Source organism: Pteronotus mesoamericanus, unplaced genomic scaffold (assembly GCF_021234165.1).
Source record: "Pteronotus mesoamericanus isolate MK-2021 breed Mesoamerican mustached bat unplaced genomic scaffold, CSHL_Meso_final contig_26, whole genome shotgun sequence".
NCBI lineage: Eukaryota > Metazoa > Chordata > Mammalia > Chiroptera > Mormoopidae > Pteronotus > Pteronotus mesoamericanus.
This window is the reverse complement of record NW_026555109.1, coordinates 195,559-211,060: the sequence shown is the minus strand read 5'-3', so window position 1 is coordinate 211,060 and position 15,502 is coordinate 195,559. Positions and strand designations below refer to the sequence as shown.

At 36.5% G+C, this 15,502-nt stretch overlaps 1 protein-coding gene across 1 annotated transcript in view; it reads right to left on the bottom strand.

Annotated features, from left to right (window-relative positions):
- Window positions 1-7,250: 7,250 nt before the first annotated feature.
- IPO5 (importin 5) overlaps window positions 7,251-15,502 on the bottom strand; it is a 45,306-nt gene continuing 37,054 nt past the window's right edge. Inside the window, exons 19-26 of the mRNA XM_054574323.1 lie at window positions 15,195-15,367; window positions 14,117-14,228; window positions 13,974-14,029; window positions 12,748-12,870; window positions 11,709-11,928; window positions 10,860-11,088; window positions 8,587-8,728; window positions 7,251-7,998 (exon numbers count right to left, since the gene is read on the bottom strand). Coding sequence (XP_054430298.1) covers window positions 7,912-7,998; window positions 8,587-8,728; window positions 10,860-11,088; window positions 11,709-11,928; window positions 12,748-12,870; window positions 13,974-14,029; window positions 14,117-14,228; window positions 15,195-15,367 — 1,142 coding nt within the window. The 3' untranslated portion in view covers window positions 7,251-7,911. The remainder of the gene's footprint in view (window positions 7,999-8,586; window positions 8,729-10,859; window positions 11,089-11,708; window positions 11,929-12,747; window positions 12,871-13,973; window positions 14,030-14,116; window positions 14,229-15,194; window positions 15,368-15,502) is intronic.

The following is a 15,502-nucleotide window of genomic DNA, read 5'->3' as shown; positions in this document are numbered from 1 at the left end:
ACCAGTGCTGAGCATATCAATTTAAATGTTGTCAATTAAAGAGCAAAAGATGTTCAACCTCTATTTTTTTTTAAAGAAAAATATTTTATTTGTTTATTTATTTTTAAATAGAGGGGGAGAAAGAGAGGGAGAAAAACACTGATTTGTGGGACAACGCCCAACCTACTGAGCCACACCAGTCTTGGCTCAACCTCTCTTTATTGAGAATTTATTCCTAGCCAAAATTAAGTAATTTTTATTCCAAAAAGCCACTTGAATATGTATAATCCTGGAAGGATACATAAGGATAATTTTTCCTACTGTGAAGGATGTTTAAAAAAGTCCTTTTCAGACAATTTAGTTATGTTGGAATCTTATTATAAATTTACTGCAAGGACATAGGCCTCAAGCAGGCCAATTTGTAAGAATCACTGAGAGCGCCACCCCCCCCCCCCCCGCCAAAAATATTTACAATATATGATCATTAGCTTATCTTTTTTTTAAAAAAAAGAATAACCCAAATGTCTCGTTAAAGAATTCAGGCTGGGTTAATGAGGCACATGGGTAGTTTCTCAGCAAATGAGGTACAGGTGATCCTTTGTGTAAAAAGTAAGTTAAATGAGCCCTGACTCTTTTGGCTCAGTTGGTTGGGTGTCATCCTGTAAAGTGAAGTTCTCCAGTTGGATGCTAGTGAGGGCACATGCCTGGGTTGCTGTTTCAGTCCCTGGTTGGGTGCATACCAGAAGCAACCGATGGATGTCTCTCTCTCACATTGATATTTCTCTCCCTCTCCTTCTACTCCCCTTCCCCTTGTTCTAAAAACAAATGTAATCTCTAAAAAATGGAAGTTAAATAAAAATGAAGACTCTCCAGAATTTGGGCCTCTCCTCAAAATACCTTTGTATTTTGTAATGTATGAAAACTAAAGGAAGAGAGCATTCCTTCCTTATCCACTTACCCATGCCATCTGGTTTGAGGGAATATATCATGGGTCTTTTCATAAATAAAATATTTCCAGCAAAATTCTCAGATGAGTGCAGAAAGAGGGAACTCAGGTTTTAGTAGGTTCTCAATCTTGGTGGGTTTTTGGAATGTTTGAATGATTGGGGCTTGTCCCAAGGATCTGGATGTTAACTGTCACAATGATACCCATTACTGGTGCCCTCCTGAGCACTTTGGTTACATTATTTCACCAGTACTCACTTCCACACACAAATCAGGGGACGTCTTTGGAATATCCAGAACAAATTGCTTAGAAATAATGTAATCTATTCTAGATAACTCAGATAAAGGCCAAGATGGGATGTGTGCAATGAGAACAGGTCCCGACAAGAAGCAAATGCTTCCCTAGTACAATAAAGCAGAAGTGGAGACAAAAATCATCCCTTACCTGCAATTTGAGGCAGTTTTTAAAACAGCAGAAAGTCTGTGGGTCCATGATTCCCTCATCAGGTGGGAAGGAAGTTGGGGCTGTAAGGGATGGTGACTGGAATCAAATCCAGGATGGAATCAGGGGCTGCTGGCCATCCCCGGTTTTGCATTCCTTCTGGGAGACTTTTTGGAGATGATCATTGCGTTCACATTGAGCAGTCTGGGGAACCACTTTGCTTCAGGGTGACTGGGATCCCTGAAGGTCAATCCGAGCCCCTGACTCATTGCCTCTGGTGACAAAGACCTAGGTTTTTTTCTCCTGATGTGAGAAAGAACTGATCCCTACTGCAAATCAGAAATTAGTGTTCTCAAATGCAAACTTTGTTCCTCTTCAGAATCCTTCACTACTGCTATTCAGGTTAGTATGGCTCTCTAAAAGTTATTGTTTCAATCCATTTTGTCTCTACATTTATGTTACTATTTTATACTTTTATTTCCTTCTTAAAACACCAGCTACAATATGAGCTTCTTGATCAGTTTTTCCATGAGACACAACTGAAGAGCACTAAAAGCACTGATGAGCTGTATTTTTCTGAAAGTGTAGCTACCTTTTCTGAACCTTTAATACTTTAAATATTTTTATAATCAGAAAATGAAACAAGGTTTTGTCTATTTTTTTCACTTCTGATCAAAGGAGGCATTTCAATGGCTAAATGTTTAAATCTACATGAAAGGTGACAGCTGAGGCCAAGAGCAGATGGATTTGAGACAATCTGGGAGTGTGAAATTAAAGTGGTAAGCAGCATCCACATGCAGCAGGGATAAACAGAAAGAAAGACCACCTGCCCCACTGGGAGGTTTCTAGATATGGTGAAATAATAGGGTAACTGCATTTTGGGATTGGAGCCAAGTCTAAATGGACTACAGATGACTTGGCACAATCTTTCTTCACTGTCAACCTAATCATGACAATAGCAATATTCCCTCCTGTTATGCACTGGTCCCAAGTGCCCCACTCTGGACCATGTCTGTCACACATGCCCCCGGAAAATCGCACTGGTGGCAAGGCTGGATAGAAAGCCTCACCCCAGGGAGGGTTTTTCAATGACCAGGAGTGGGGATATTTTGTCTCTGGTGCAGTTTTCTAGAATGCTTACACTGAAGCCATTATCAGTGGCCTGGCCCTGAATGAGTCTGCCTGGGGGCCAGCTGTAGTGTGTGGGCTCCTGACTTCTGTAGGAAAGTTTCACAAGTCCAGTTGACTATGAAGATATATCTATTAAAGCTGGGGACAGCAAAATAAGCAAGGGCTTGGCATAGAAGCAGCAACAGCAAAGCCTAGGCTGAGCCACCTGAGCACATTTTGGGGACAGGTTCAGAGGGGTTAGCCTGGGACAAGTTGCCAGATGCCCATTTGCTTTAGAGTTTAGGACACAGGTGCCTGTGGGGAAAGAAGTCAGGGGCAGGAGAGAATGGCGCAGGCTTCTCCTCAGGGGAGAGCATGTGCCCTTGTTGGGGTCCTTTGGTCTTTTTCTTTCTTGCAGCCGGTAATCTTTGGGGAGGCCTCAGGGGAGGGTTTCAGTAGCATACTCATCAGTTCTCCAGGTGTGCCCTTTCAGGGTCATGTTCTCCATTGATTGCTCAGTGACAGGGCAGGCAGGGGGTCTTTAGTCATTACAGTTGGTTCTGCAGTTGCCCACCTGGTTCTGCAGCTTTTCTGGGCCTGGAGCTGAAATCCAACTGAGTGAGGCCTAGATGTTACCTCTAGGGAAGAAACGCCAGGGGAGAAGAGGTTATCCTGAACACTGTCAGGCACTGGGTGCCTTCTGCCCTGGTGACCCTCTGCACCTGGTTGTAAATTATTCAGCTGTTTCCCTATGCCACTTGCTAACAAATTTCCCTAGTTTCTCACTATCCTGACTCAAATCCAATGTATGCACATCCTATTTGCATTATTTAATGACTCATTTTCCTGATTTCTTCCTACTATACACACATCATCCTATATTTTTCCTTGCTATGTAATTATCTGTGTTCTCTACCTGAAGGCAGACTATGTGCTTTCCTCATCACTAACACTCAAGCCATTGTATTGGGTTGGCTAAAAAGTCTATTTAGGTAAAAGACATTTTGTCCATTTTCACTAATAACTGTGTTGATTTGGGTATTTTGAGTATGTGGGTTCTCTCCCATGTGGCATATTGGTGTTTTTAGTTAATGTCTTAAATTCGATTGCTATCAACATCAACTGGTCTACTTGATGGTGGAGCTTCATACGAGAAGGCTGCATACAACTTTGCAAACCACTTTTTGATTTGTTTACTCAGTCACAGCACCTTCTCCATACACTGCACAAATCTTTATTTTTGCGTTTCAGTTGAAATAACAAGTATCTGAAAAATACTGCATATTTTCTTCCATCTTCAATATTAAAATGGCTACACAAAAATTCACTGATTTTGATGTGTCTTAAATGCACACTGATATGACAGCTGTTACAATACAGTCTAACAGAAGTGTTTCAAATGAAGTTAGACAACTAAGCACTACTAAAGCCATCTAATAGAAAAAAACCAAATGAACTTTTTGGCCAACCCAATGGTTCTTATTACATAATAAAATTGACTGGGTTCTTTTTGGTTCTTAAGTACTGCATTTTCCATGGAATAAATATGGCAATCAACTAGTTGTAAAAACAAATGCTATGCAATTTAACTCTTTCTTCAAACGTGTACTAGACCTTTACTGCCAGACACTAGGCGTTTGTATATATTATGTATACATACTACTACCTCAAGCCTCACAACCAACCTGTGGGTAGATACAGCTTAACTCTTTTACAAATATTAATAGAGAGAGGGAGGCTAAGGAGCATGGCATAGGCCCAGACTCATAAGCAGTTAGGACTATTATTCCCATTTTAGAGAGGGCCTCAAAGGCACAACTGATTTGGCCAAGGTGCCAATACATGTACAGTGAAATTTCTGAACCCAGTCAATGGTTTTTAACCAGGTGTCAGGCAAACTTTGGGCAGACTGTTTTTGGAGTTTAATGGAACATAGCCATAAACACGTTTAGCATTGTGCTAGAGTAGCAGTGATAGTTGAGACAGAGACCTTGGCGCATGCAACGCCCTATGTAAGTAAAAATATTTACTATTTAGTCCTTTAGAGAGTGTGTTGACCCTTGCTCTTAACCATTCAACACCATCTTTCAAAGCATACCTTAGGACCACAGGATGTTGTCAGGCTGTGATTCCAAACTTGCATTTTCTTACCCATCTGGTACAAAACTTCCAGGCAAGGAGGGAAACTATTTCTAAACAGTACCAAATGGCACTAGTCTTAATTTCAATTACATTCTGAATGCTAATCAAGAGGACAAAAACAGATGTCTAGATCAAGAACTAACAACACAGTTAAAGATCCAGAGTTATCAAGGGTCATTTCACAATTCTCTGCTGCCTCAACTGGAATTTTAAGATAATTTGTGTGATGTTTTACATAAAAACCATTATTGCACTGCCTTTGGTTTTAGTTTTAGAACTAGAGCTATAACTTATTTTCAAAGTGTTGGTATTCGTTCATTCAAATATATAGCAATATAAATAATATGTAGAATAAGCCCAAATATTGTTTAGCAAATGACTGTTACGGTTACAATAGATGGTTTTAGTTAACCAGCCCCCTTCCCACCCATTTGGAAGTTCAAGTGCCTATTCCTTGCAGATAATTCACTTCTAAAAAAGTTGTATTCATACTTTCAGGGCTCAGAAAACGCATGATGGCAGATTTTGGGTGTTATTTTAGGCAAAGAGGGATTAAGAGGAGCAAAGTGATTTCTGTGAAACAAGAGCCAAATCATTTGTTATAGTTGCAGGTAGAATGAAGCAGTACTAATTTAAGCAAAGCATTTTGCTAGCTCTTTAGCCTTTCAAATTATTTTAATTCCAAAGCAATCATTAAAGATTGGATCATAAAAATATGCTTACAACAGCACTGTAGATATGTACCTCCCCTTATTTGTTCTAAGACCAGATGCATCAAGAATAGTTGCTTAGGTACATACTAATGGTTCTGTTAGTCAAACTACAACTCCAGAATTTATCTGATAAAGTTTCCTCCAATTACAGACCTATCAAATTAGTTTTGACCATTTTACTTTTCAAGTTGACAGCATTAAAAATACTACAACAAACTAAGTTGTGCTAAAAATTACTAACACTTGTGCATGTAATTCAATCCTTTGTTAGAAAATCTAAGAGCCACACACATTTTTTTCCCTCCAGAAACAGCTTGGTTTACAACATTGCTGGAGGAAATGCAAGGCCACTAAATTCGGTATTAAAAAGAAATAAATTTTCATCTTAGTGTAGACAAAATGAAGTAGTAAGTTTCCCTTAGGTAATTAATGGAATAACATATTACAATTAATTATGAGCCCTGGATTATAGATCATGTCACAGTACCAACCTTCCTAGATTAACTTGATTCAACTCCACTCATTTTTCTATCAAGATCTAGTTAGTTTATGATTGATTAATGCCCATTTACTCCTTTTAGTAACCTTAGACCCTTTTTACTGGTCCATCTTCTGATTATTCCATTAACATTTAAACCAGAAGCTAGGAGTTCTTACCCATAAGTGCTTAGTATAGTGCTTTGCAAACACTAGGTACTCCAAAACAATGTAGTCATCTTCAAACCATACTTCCATCTGAATGTAGGCAGGTGGGCCACATTTTAAACATGTTTTCTTTAAGTGTAGTAATAATTAAAAATAAACCCAATTGCTCTAGCTAACCGGTCTTTCACTCTATTCTATGTAAGAAAGCAGACTGGGGTTGTTTTGACATTTTTACTCCAACAAGACACAGATGAGTATGGTGATTACTTGAGGGGAAGGGAGGTGGGAGGAGGTAGAAGAGGGTATGAGGTGATAGTGATGGAAGGAGATTTGCCTTTGAGTGGTAAACATGTAAGATACAGATGATGTATTATAGAACTGCACACCAAAACCTATTGTAAGTTTATTAACCAATGTTACCCCAATAAATTCAATAAAATTTTTTAAAATAAAAATATATAAAAGAATACAGGGGATAAAGTAGCTACAAATGTTACCCCACACACATTACAAGTAAAATAGGTAGGCACCCACTGAAAGCAATGACTGTGACGGTGAGGTCATTTAACATGTTCTGACAGATACTGAAGTTTCTAGACTAATAATGTACTGAAAACTGAAAACGTATTCAAAGCTGCTACCAAGTGAACTGTCTTAGTATAATCCACTCTACTTTATATTCCATTTCATATTTAATAAAGTAATGCAAATCATTTAGGGAAAAAAACCTTTAATTTAAATTGTGATCTAAGCAGAAAATGCATTTTTATACCACGGTTGAATTTAGTACAAGCTATAAAAATGTTAACGTTGACGTTTCAACAGAAATCTATTAAGATCCTTTAGAAAAATTATTTCAGGAAACAACAAGCCATTTAATGCTGTGAGGTTAATACATAAAAAAAGCACACATTTTACTGTATTAGAAAATAATTTTAGTCATAACATTTTTCACAAAATTAAAAGCTGTGTGTGGCTTTTATAGCAATTACAATTTGCAATGAAAATACCAAGCCAAATCTTTTTATATCTAATCAGAACAATCCTAATTTTAAAATGCCACCCATTGTGAACAGAGTAGTAGGTGTATCATAACTTCGCTTAAAGTAGAAGATGGTAAAAACTAGATTGTTTTCAAGTTTGAATTGCACAAGGAAAATATTAGGGGAAAAAACATTCAGAGCCATAGTTACTACTTCGAAAAATATTATTCTTATATTAAAAACATTAAATGAATGAATCAAAGCCAGACAGTATGGAATTTTTACACAAACTTCTTTTGTATTTCAATGCTGTTTATTGAGGAGCAAATGAGAAACTACTGTCAGACATGCCAACGACACTTCACATTCAAGGGCTGGAAACTAAAAAGCTTTCCAATCTGAGTCACCACATAAGCCTTTTGGGAAAAAGAACTGAAAGTGAGATCAAATATGACATCTTTATGCTTGTTTTTATCTTCGGCTTCCCCCCACCTCCAATTTTCAGATCTACTAGTTTGCTGGGCAGGTGTCTTCCTACCTTATAAAAAGACTCACACTCCAATTAACAGAATTAACACTAGGTTTATAGTAATTTATTTTAACACACATCTATGCTGAGTAATGGATACTAAAGGTGTTTGTCTTAAATTTCCTTATGTCTAATGAGAAAAATTAATTTAATTTCCCTCCACTTTCAGACGGGTGGGTAATACTAATAGAAAAATAGTCTTCAGTGCTACTGTAGGGCTTACGGAAACTTCTCCAGTGGTATGATAGAAATCCATTGAAACACCATTCTGAAACCCAGTGCTTCTCTTTCTCTTGTGGCTTTGCAGAAGAGCCTACATACAACTCTACTGTTTTCTTTTTCTCAAAAACAAAACAAAGAAACCTAAACAAAATGGTAAACGTTTATTTGGAGTTAGTTTTCTGGTGGTGATATTAAGGCCCTTCAAGCAGAGTTCAGGAGCTCCTGTATGGCTGCCTGATGCTCAGGACTGAGGTGTGCTATGCATTCAGTCCATAGTCCTCCAGAAGTCTAGGGAAAAAACATTTTCACAGATTTAGATTTGGTGAAATGTCCATTTGGAAGTACTTTAATAATCATCATTTGGTAGACAGTAATAATCCCAAAATACTTTCTTCCCAAGTGATTAGTTTGATGAGTATCACTGTAAAAGCAAGAACTGCTCATTTCTTTAAAGTTCATTATATTTACAGTAAGTTTTTTTTCATTTTTGCCCTGATAAAGCTAAAATAGGTGGATGACATTCAAGTAACCAACACACATGAATTTAGAAAGTAAAAATCATTTAAAAATGAGACCAGTTGCATCTTTTTTTCTTTACAGTTACACAGATTTATACATAATGAGTATGTGCTAAGCACCAACCAAAAGGTTCAAAATGTCTCAACTTGAAGAGAAAGGTTCTAGTTCTAATACACAATGAGGACGTATAGATAAGTATAATCCATTTGAGGTCTGAAGACAAGAGAACATAAAAATAAAATTTCCTTGGCTCATTAGATTTCTATTTCCTCTTCTAATAAAGAATATAAAAACAACAATAACAAAAACACCAAACTCTTTTATTTTCCCTTCACCAATTTAATCAGATCAGCTTACCTGTACCTGGCGAACTACATTAGCCAAACGTTTGGCACAAGGATCTTCATGTTTAATTGCCTCATGCATTTCTCCTTCTGCAATTATACTGAATATTTTGGGCAGATTGGTATTGTTTGGGCCAAGAACAATTGGATGGTTACTGACAAAAGAGAAGAAACCCATCATAAATGAAAATTACAAAAAGAAATCACTCAAGCACTCATACTTTCCTACACCCTCCCTCCACCACTGAATTTTGTTTAAAATAGAGTGATTTTAAGGTTTTAATAGAGTGATTATACACTTACTAAAATCAACTACCTTTTTAAATTCAGTAGGGGGGAAACCAGCCAATTTTACTTATTAGCTCTTCAGTTTATTCCCATATAAATTAGAAAAAATACTTGGCTCATCCCTCAAGGTTGTTTAAGGGCCAAAAAATAAAAGTGCTCCAAGTGCTTTAAAAATAATGTGACTTATTAAAACAAAAAGATATTAATAAGAATAATGGCTTAATACAAATTTCATTTACACACTGCAAAAAGGTTTCAAAAATAAATCAAAATGATAGTTGGGCATTTTGAGGATAAACCAGGAAATAAACTCCAGGCAGGTTTAATGCAAAGAAATGTAACAGTGAATTTAATTAGATTTCCAGCAGTCATTTCTAAGGGAGATGTAATCAAACAGCATGATAGAAAATGGTCACTGCAGAGGCAAAAGCTGGTAAGAAATGCAGTCTCCAGGATGCCTGTTTTCAGTGGGAAGGCTCAAACATAATTAATTGTATGAATGTGAGATTACAGGCATAAAGAAATACGACCACTGGTCCATTTCTACAACCTCCAAGAGGTGAGCGGTTGTAGCCCTTGGATTTATTCATGAATTAATAGAAGTAATTAACAGCGACAGAGCCCAGATCTGACCAATATTTAGGGGAACCTGCATTTAGAAAAACAACAAACCACCAGAGAATATGCCTCTAATAGCTTCTATAACCTTCAGGTTGTTGCAATTCTTAGATTTACTTATGGACACAAAATATTATTAATAATGCCAAGACCCAGGGCCAGATCTTGATTGCCCATCTGGTGTACTTCCCTTTATATCTGATTCTTCAATCTAAAGAAAAACACCAGAATTTCAGAGGAAAAAATAATGCTACTAACATATTGGGTTGGACAAAATGTTTTTTTCTGTAAGATGGCTCTAACAGTACTTAGTTGTCTTTAACTTCATTTGAAACACTTTTGTTAGACTGTATTGTGACAGCTGTCATATCAGTGTGCACTTAAGACAAAAACATCAAAATCAGTGAATTTTTGTGTAGCCATTTTAATATCGAAGATGGAAGAATATACACAACATTTTCAGCATATTATATGCTCTATTATTTCAAGTGAGGTAAAAATGCAACTGAAATGCGAAAAAAAAATTTTGTGCAGTGTATGGAGAAGGTGCTGGGACTTATCCAATGTGTCAAAAGTGGTTTGTGAAGTTTCATGCTGGAGGTTTCTTGCTGGATGAAGCTCCACTGCAGGGTAGACCAGTTGAAGTTGATAACAATCAAAATGAGACATTAATTGAGAACAATCAATGACATACCACATGGGAGATAACCGACATACTCAAAATATCCATATCAATAAAGTTATTGGTAAAAATAAAAAAAAAGTGTCTTCTATCTTACAAAAAAAGCTAAACGGACTTTTTGGACAACCCAATACTTCAATCTCATCTATTGAGTCAATTATACCTCAGTAAAATGGAAATTTTAAAAAAAAACCCCAAAACTAAAGCCAAATGAATGAATGAATGAATGGTTGGATGTGGTGGGTGATAGAATAATAAAAGGAAATCTTAAAACATCATATACTATAATGCCTCATCTGCTCAATTTAATTCCATAAATAACCCAAATTAGATTATGAGGCAATTTTAACTGTAATATGATTTCTTAACATGATTTATAAAGACAGCATTATTACAAAACTATAGGCCTGGGGGCTGTGCACTGAAGCACTGTTTTATGTGAAGGGGAAAGAAATAAGGTCTATCTGTTCTCTTTCTTTTTAAAAGATTATTTATATATTTATTTATTCATTTATAGAGCGAAGGGAGGGAGGAAGACAGGAAGAGAAATGTCAATACGAGAGACAAATATTGATCAGTGGCCTCTTGTAACCACCATGATGGGGGACTGATGTGTCCTGACTGGGAATTGAACCTATGTTTGTGGAACAACACCCAACCAACTAAGCCACACCAGTGAGGGCTATCTTCTTTCTTACCTTTCAATTAGATCACACAGATAACTGAAAGTCTGAACAGCTTCTTCTTTGTCTTCATGTAGTGGAAGCCATGACAACCAGTGTGGTAGGACTTCTTCAATGTTTACACAGTCAGGTTTGTACTTCATAATTTTCCCTACTGCTGAGATGCAGTTCTCTGTAGCATTAACATTTTCTTTGGTCTTAGAACCAACAGACTGAATAACTCTTACCAACAGTGGGAGTGCTTCTAAAATAAGCATTTGAAAAATGCCAGTTAAAAGCTCACATTTTCATACAAGTGAAAATAAGTATTTCTTTTATCTTTGGCCCAGTTATTCATTATAGTGAGGAAATGTTAAAGTGTAAGGAATATTTTGTTATCTTGTGTACAGAATGACAGACACATATAATGGAAGAAAGTGGAAGACAGATTGTCCCAACAGTGTCAGAAACACTAGCATTTCCTAATTTATGAGACCCCAAGAAGTTAGTAGCCTCCAGATTTACACTCCTGGTCACCTCAGGGTAGTTATTTTTTAGAGCCACCTAGCTATACTAAGTTGTCTAACGACAACTTATAGGAATCTCCAGTATGTTTTAAAAGTCCTGTGTTAGGACTGTGGTATACCTCCCAAACCCAAAATGAAATCAAGATGCGGGAGGCTCTGATTCCTTTCAGATTTTATTTCCATTTCTATGAAAATAAAGACTGTAAATTTTTAAGTGCTATAGATGGAGTTTTTGAAAATGAGAAAAAGAATAAAACAGAAATAGGTAGATAATGTTTGGGTGTATCGAAGGGAGAATGAAGTTAAAACAAAAGGGATGCCAGGAAGGACATGCATGTAACCAAATAAACATCAGTACCTGTACAAAAAGGACGATAGTTATCTCCACCATACTGTGCCATGACTCCTAGGCCATATGCAGCTGCTTGCCTTACTTCTGGGCTGCTGTCACATACATATTGGAGCATTGGTCTTAAGAAATATTCTGCATATTTAAATGAGGCTGGACTACAGTGTTCTATAACATCATCAAAGATGCACAATCCCCATTGTCTGTCTGGCCATGGTCTATGTGGACACTACAAAAGAATTACTGTTTTAAGCTTTGAATACTGAAGTACATAAAAATGTAAAGAAATAAACAGACATTACAGACTACTGGCTCACACAAATATTCCTGATACAGGCAACAAAAAAACAACAACTTAGCAACAATCACAGAATTAAGTAAACACAAGTTTAAAAAAGACTTGTGTAATTTGTTACAGGATTCTACAATTTGACATTGCCATATACCAGAAAGCACTGACAGTGGCAACAGTGTATATACATTTACTTTATATTTTAAAAAACTGAAATATGAGGCCATCATCCAGAATCTGGCAAGAATGGCTCCTCCGTCGCCTGGAGAGCCAGCTCTCTGGCTGAGACTGGCCTCTGCTCTAGGAAGTGCACCTTCCCAGCCTGCTTTGATAGAACTATGCAATACAGTGTCTTCCTACACACAAACCAAAACAGAACCTGATTGCTGGTTGCATAAAACAAAGATCATAAATGAATTCTTTAGGGTCCACTGCAAAAAATGGAATCATTCTGTTTTCATTTATTAATTTAGCAGGGCATTGATAATCTGAAATAAAAAAAAATCACTTGCATGTCTTTAGAATGTATTATGATTTAATTGAGTTATGAAAAACCCAATTAGCAAACTTTAAGCATATATTTAGTGGGAAAATATCCAGAGCAATGCAATAAATTTGATAAAATTAAAGATGTGCAGTGGAAAACTGTTGATTTCTAAGATCCATTTTAGGTTGAAAGCATAGTTTTCAAATGTTCTAATGAAAGAATTCCAGATCAATTATCTAAAATAACTGTCAAAGAGAGGCAACACTTACAATTAGGTTGACAATTAATGGAAGCAGCTGTTCAAACCATGGTAACACCTTTTCCTTGTAGCTACTGAATATTGAGTGTAAAATGTCTGACACTTTGGTCAGAATATAAACATCGTTATCATCCTAAAACAAAACATACCCATATGTATTAAAAAGTACCCCAACTATTATTAACAGTGACATTTATTCTAAAAAACTAAGGAATTTAGAAAATTTAAAAACATTTTAATTGTAATTTTTCCATTACCATTTTATCCTCCTTGTTCCCTCTTCCATCTTTACACACTCCCCTCTCCTGCCCCCCTCAATCAGCACACTCTCATCACTTCCATAAGGGCATAGCAAGAATCTAGAGACACGTTACACCTCACTGACTGGGAGTCATGTCTCTTACCTGCCTATGGAAAGATAAACATGTGTCGCAAGTATTGAACTTACTGCAAAGACTTTTCTTGGAACATACTTAAAAAACATGTTTAAAAAATTATCCCAAGTTTCTAAGTTCTGAAACAAAGGTATTTTTACTTTGGATTTTTTTGAAAGGTTTGAATTTTGGGGTGGGGGAATGTGGGGTCAATTACTTACAACATCGCATCCCTACAAATGATTTGTGTATGGCAGGCTATAGCAACCACTGAGAATTAGGTGTCCTGCACATACCAGCGCTGGTCCACCAGGATGGCCAAATGCCACATTTCTAGATCTTAAATACGCAGTTTAAATATGTTTGATGGTATTAAGTGGCTTGATGAGGAGAGAATCAAGGAACAAGGTGAAGAATTCTATTATGTATTATTTACTGGAAGAAAATTTGCACATCTGTGGTCCGTTAGACAGCTGATGCATAGAAAGATGTGACATCAAGTGTGGCTTTAGGCAGTCATTTAACATCTGAGTTTTGAGTTCAAGTATCTTAAGATAGTGAAAGGATCAGCAAATACCAATGGTGTTACAAGGAGTATGTAAAAGGAAGTACCAGGTGAATTCCAAAGTACTTTTATGTGTGAGCTATTGCCGACAAAATGCACACACAGCATCCAAAACACAAATTATCTAATTACAAATTACTTATTTCCTAAATTAATAAATCTAAGTCAGATTCTTCTACTAAAGATTACTGATAATTATATCAGAATGACAAGCTAATGTATTAGAAACTTAAGCATTTAAAAATCTTCCAGGTGTAAAATGGTCATATAAATTAAGTTCCGAAGGGAGTAATTTACCTCATCTTGTAGTGACTCTTCCACCTGTTCATCATAGTCTTCATCTTGTCTTTTAACTAAAACACATCCAGATAAATGTCTTTTTAAATGGTTGCCGAAATGGTCAAGGATTTCATTCAGAAATAAAAACATAAAAAAGTTACCTTGCCGCAATTCTTGATTTTTAAAATGTTCTTCGAGTTTAGCTTTCAGTATACCTCCTAATTCTTCAAAGTGTTCATTATTAAGGCATCCATCTCCCATTACTTCAATGCACTAAAATGAGATAGAGCAAAGAAAGCAACTAATGAGATTTACGTATTTTTAAGAGTCAGAAGTTAAACTTCATTAAGAATCAAATGGAATCACGAGAAAAATCAATGTAACAAAGTACCCTGTAAACAAATGATTATGTGAGTAGATAGACTTGGTTTGTTTTTGCTAAAATGCTAGTATTAAAAAACTTTTCTTTTAAACTTGTCCTTGGGATATCTTAAATGCCAGGCATTATGGTAGGTGCTGTGGGTTCAAAGATGGAACAGACTTTGTAAAAGACGGCACTGGAGAAAAGGTTTGGTCTGCCATGAAACGGCATTACAGGCAGAGGGGATGATTTGGACAGACGTGGAAGCACGCATTCTTTGGAAAAACAGAAGAAATTCTGAAGTGCAGGAATGTAAAAGGAGACAAGTAAGATGCTGAAGATCTTTTAAACCAAATTGTGGAACATGCTATAGAGCTGTGAGCAACGTGGGTGACCAAGAATATGGGAAGGTGAGTGATTTAAACAAAAGGCAACTTAATACTTGAGAAAAGGAGAAAAAACTGGGAGGAAAAGGAGAAACGACTTCTGGAACAGAACAACTGTGGCTATGTCAACAGCACAGAGGAGAGATAAGGCAAGGTGGGGGATGGGGGGAGGAACTTAGGAGAGAAATTAGGACAGGAACTAGATGTGAGTTGGAGATGATACCCAAGCTTCTGTATTTGGATTATAGGTCAATGATGGTGGAAACTAACCAAGACTGGAATATAAGAGCAGCTACTCTTAAAAAACAAAATGACAACACCAAAATATTAAATATTAAAATAAAAAGACAACTGAACAACTGAACTTTAAACAACTGGTTTAAAAAAGTTGTTAATAGCATATACACACACACACACAATCTCCCAATGTATTAGCAAGACTAATAAATGAACACACAACCTTATATAAACTTTTAAGAGAAAGATATTTACCTTTGCAAAAGAATGCATTATTTCTGAGAGGACATCTGAATCTGGTTCTGTGCCAATGGCCTTGATTAGAGCATCACACATAAAATGCCACATCTGTGTAAGATACTCAGGACCTCGAACTCTTGCACATTCCAAGAGAAGAGGCATGGATTCTGCTGCTGCCACTCGAACACGTTTTATTGTTAAGGAAATGTAACCATTATCCTCAAAAGATTGCTCTTTCACTTTGCTTACTTAAATGTTAAAGTGATCACTGAGTTAAAACGAATGCTAGGCAACTTCTATTTATCTAACTTCTGTTTATCTAA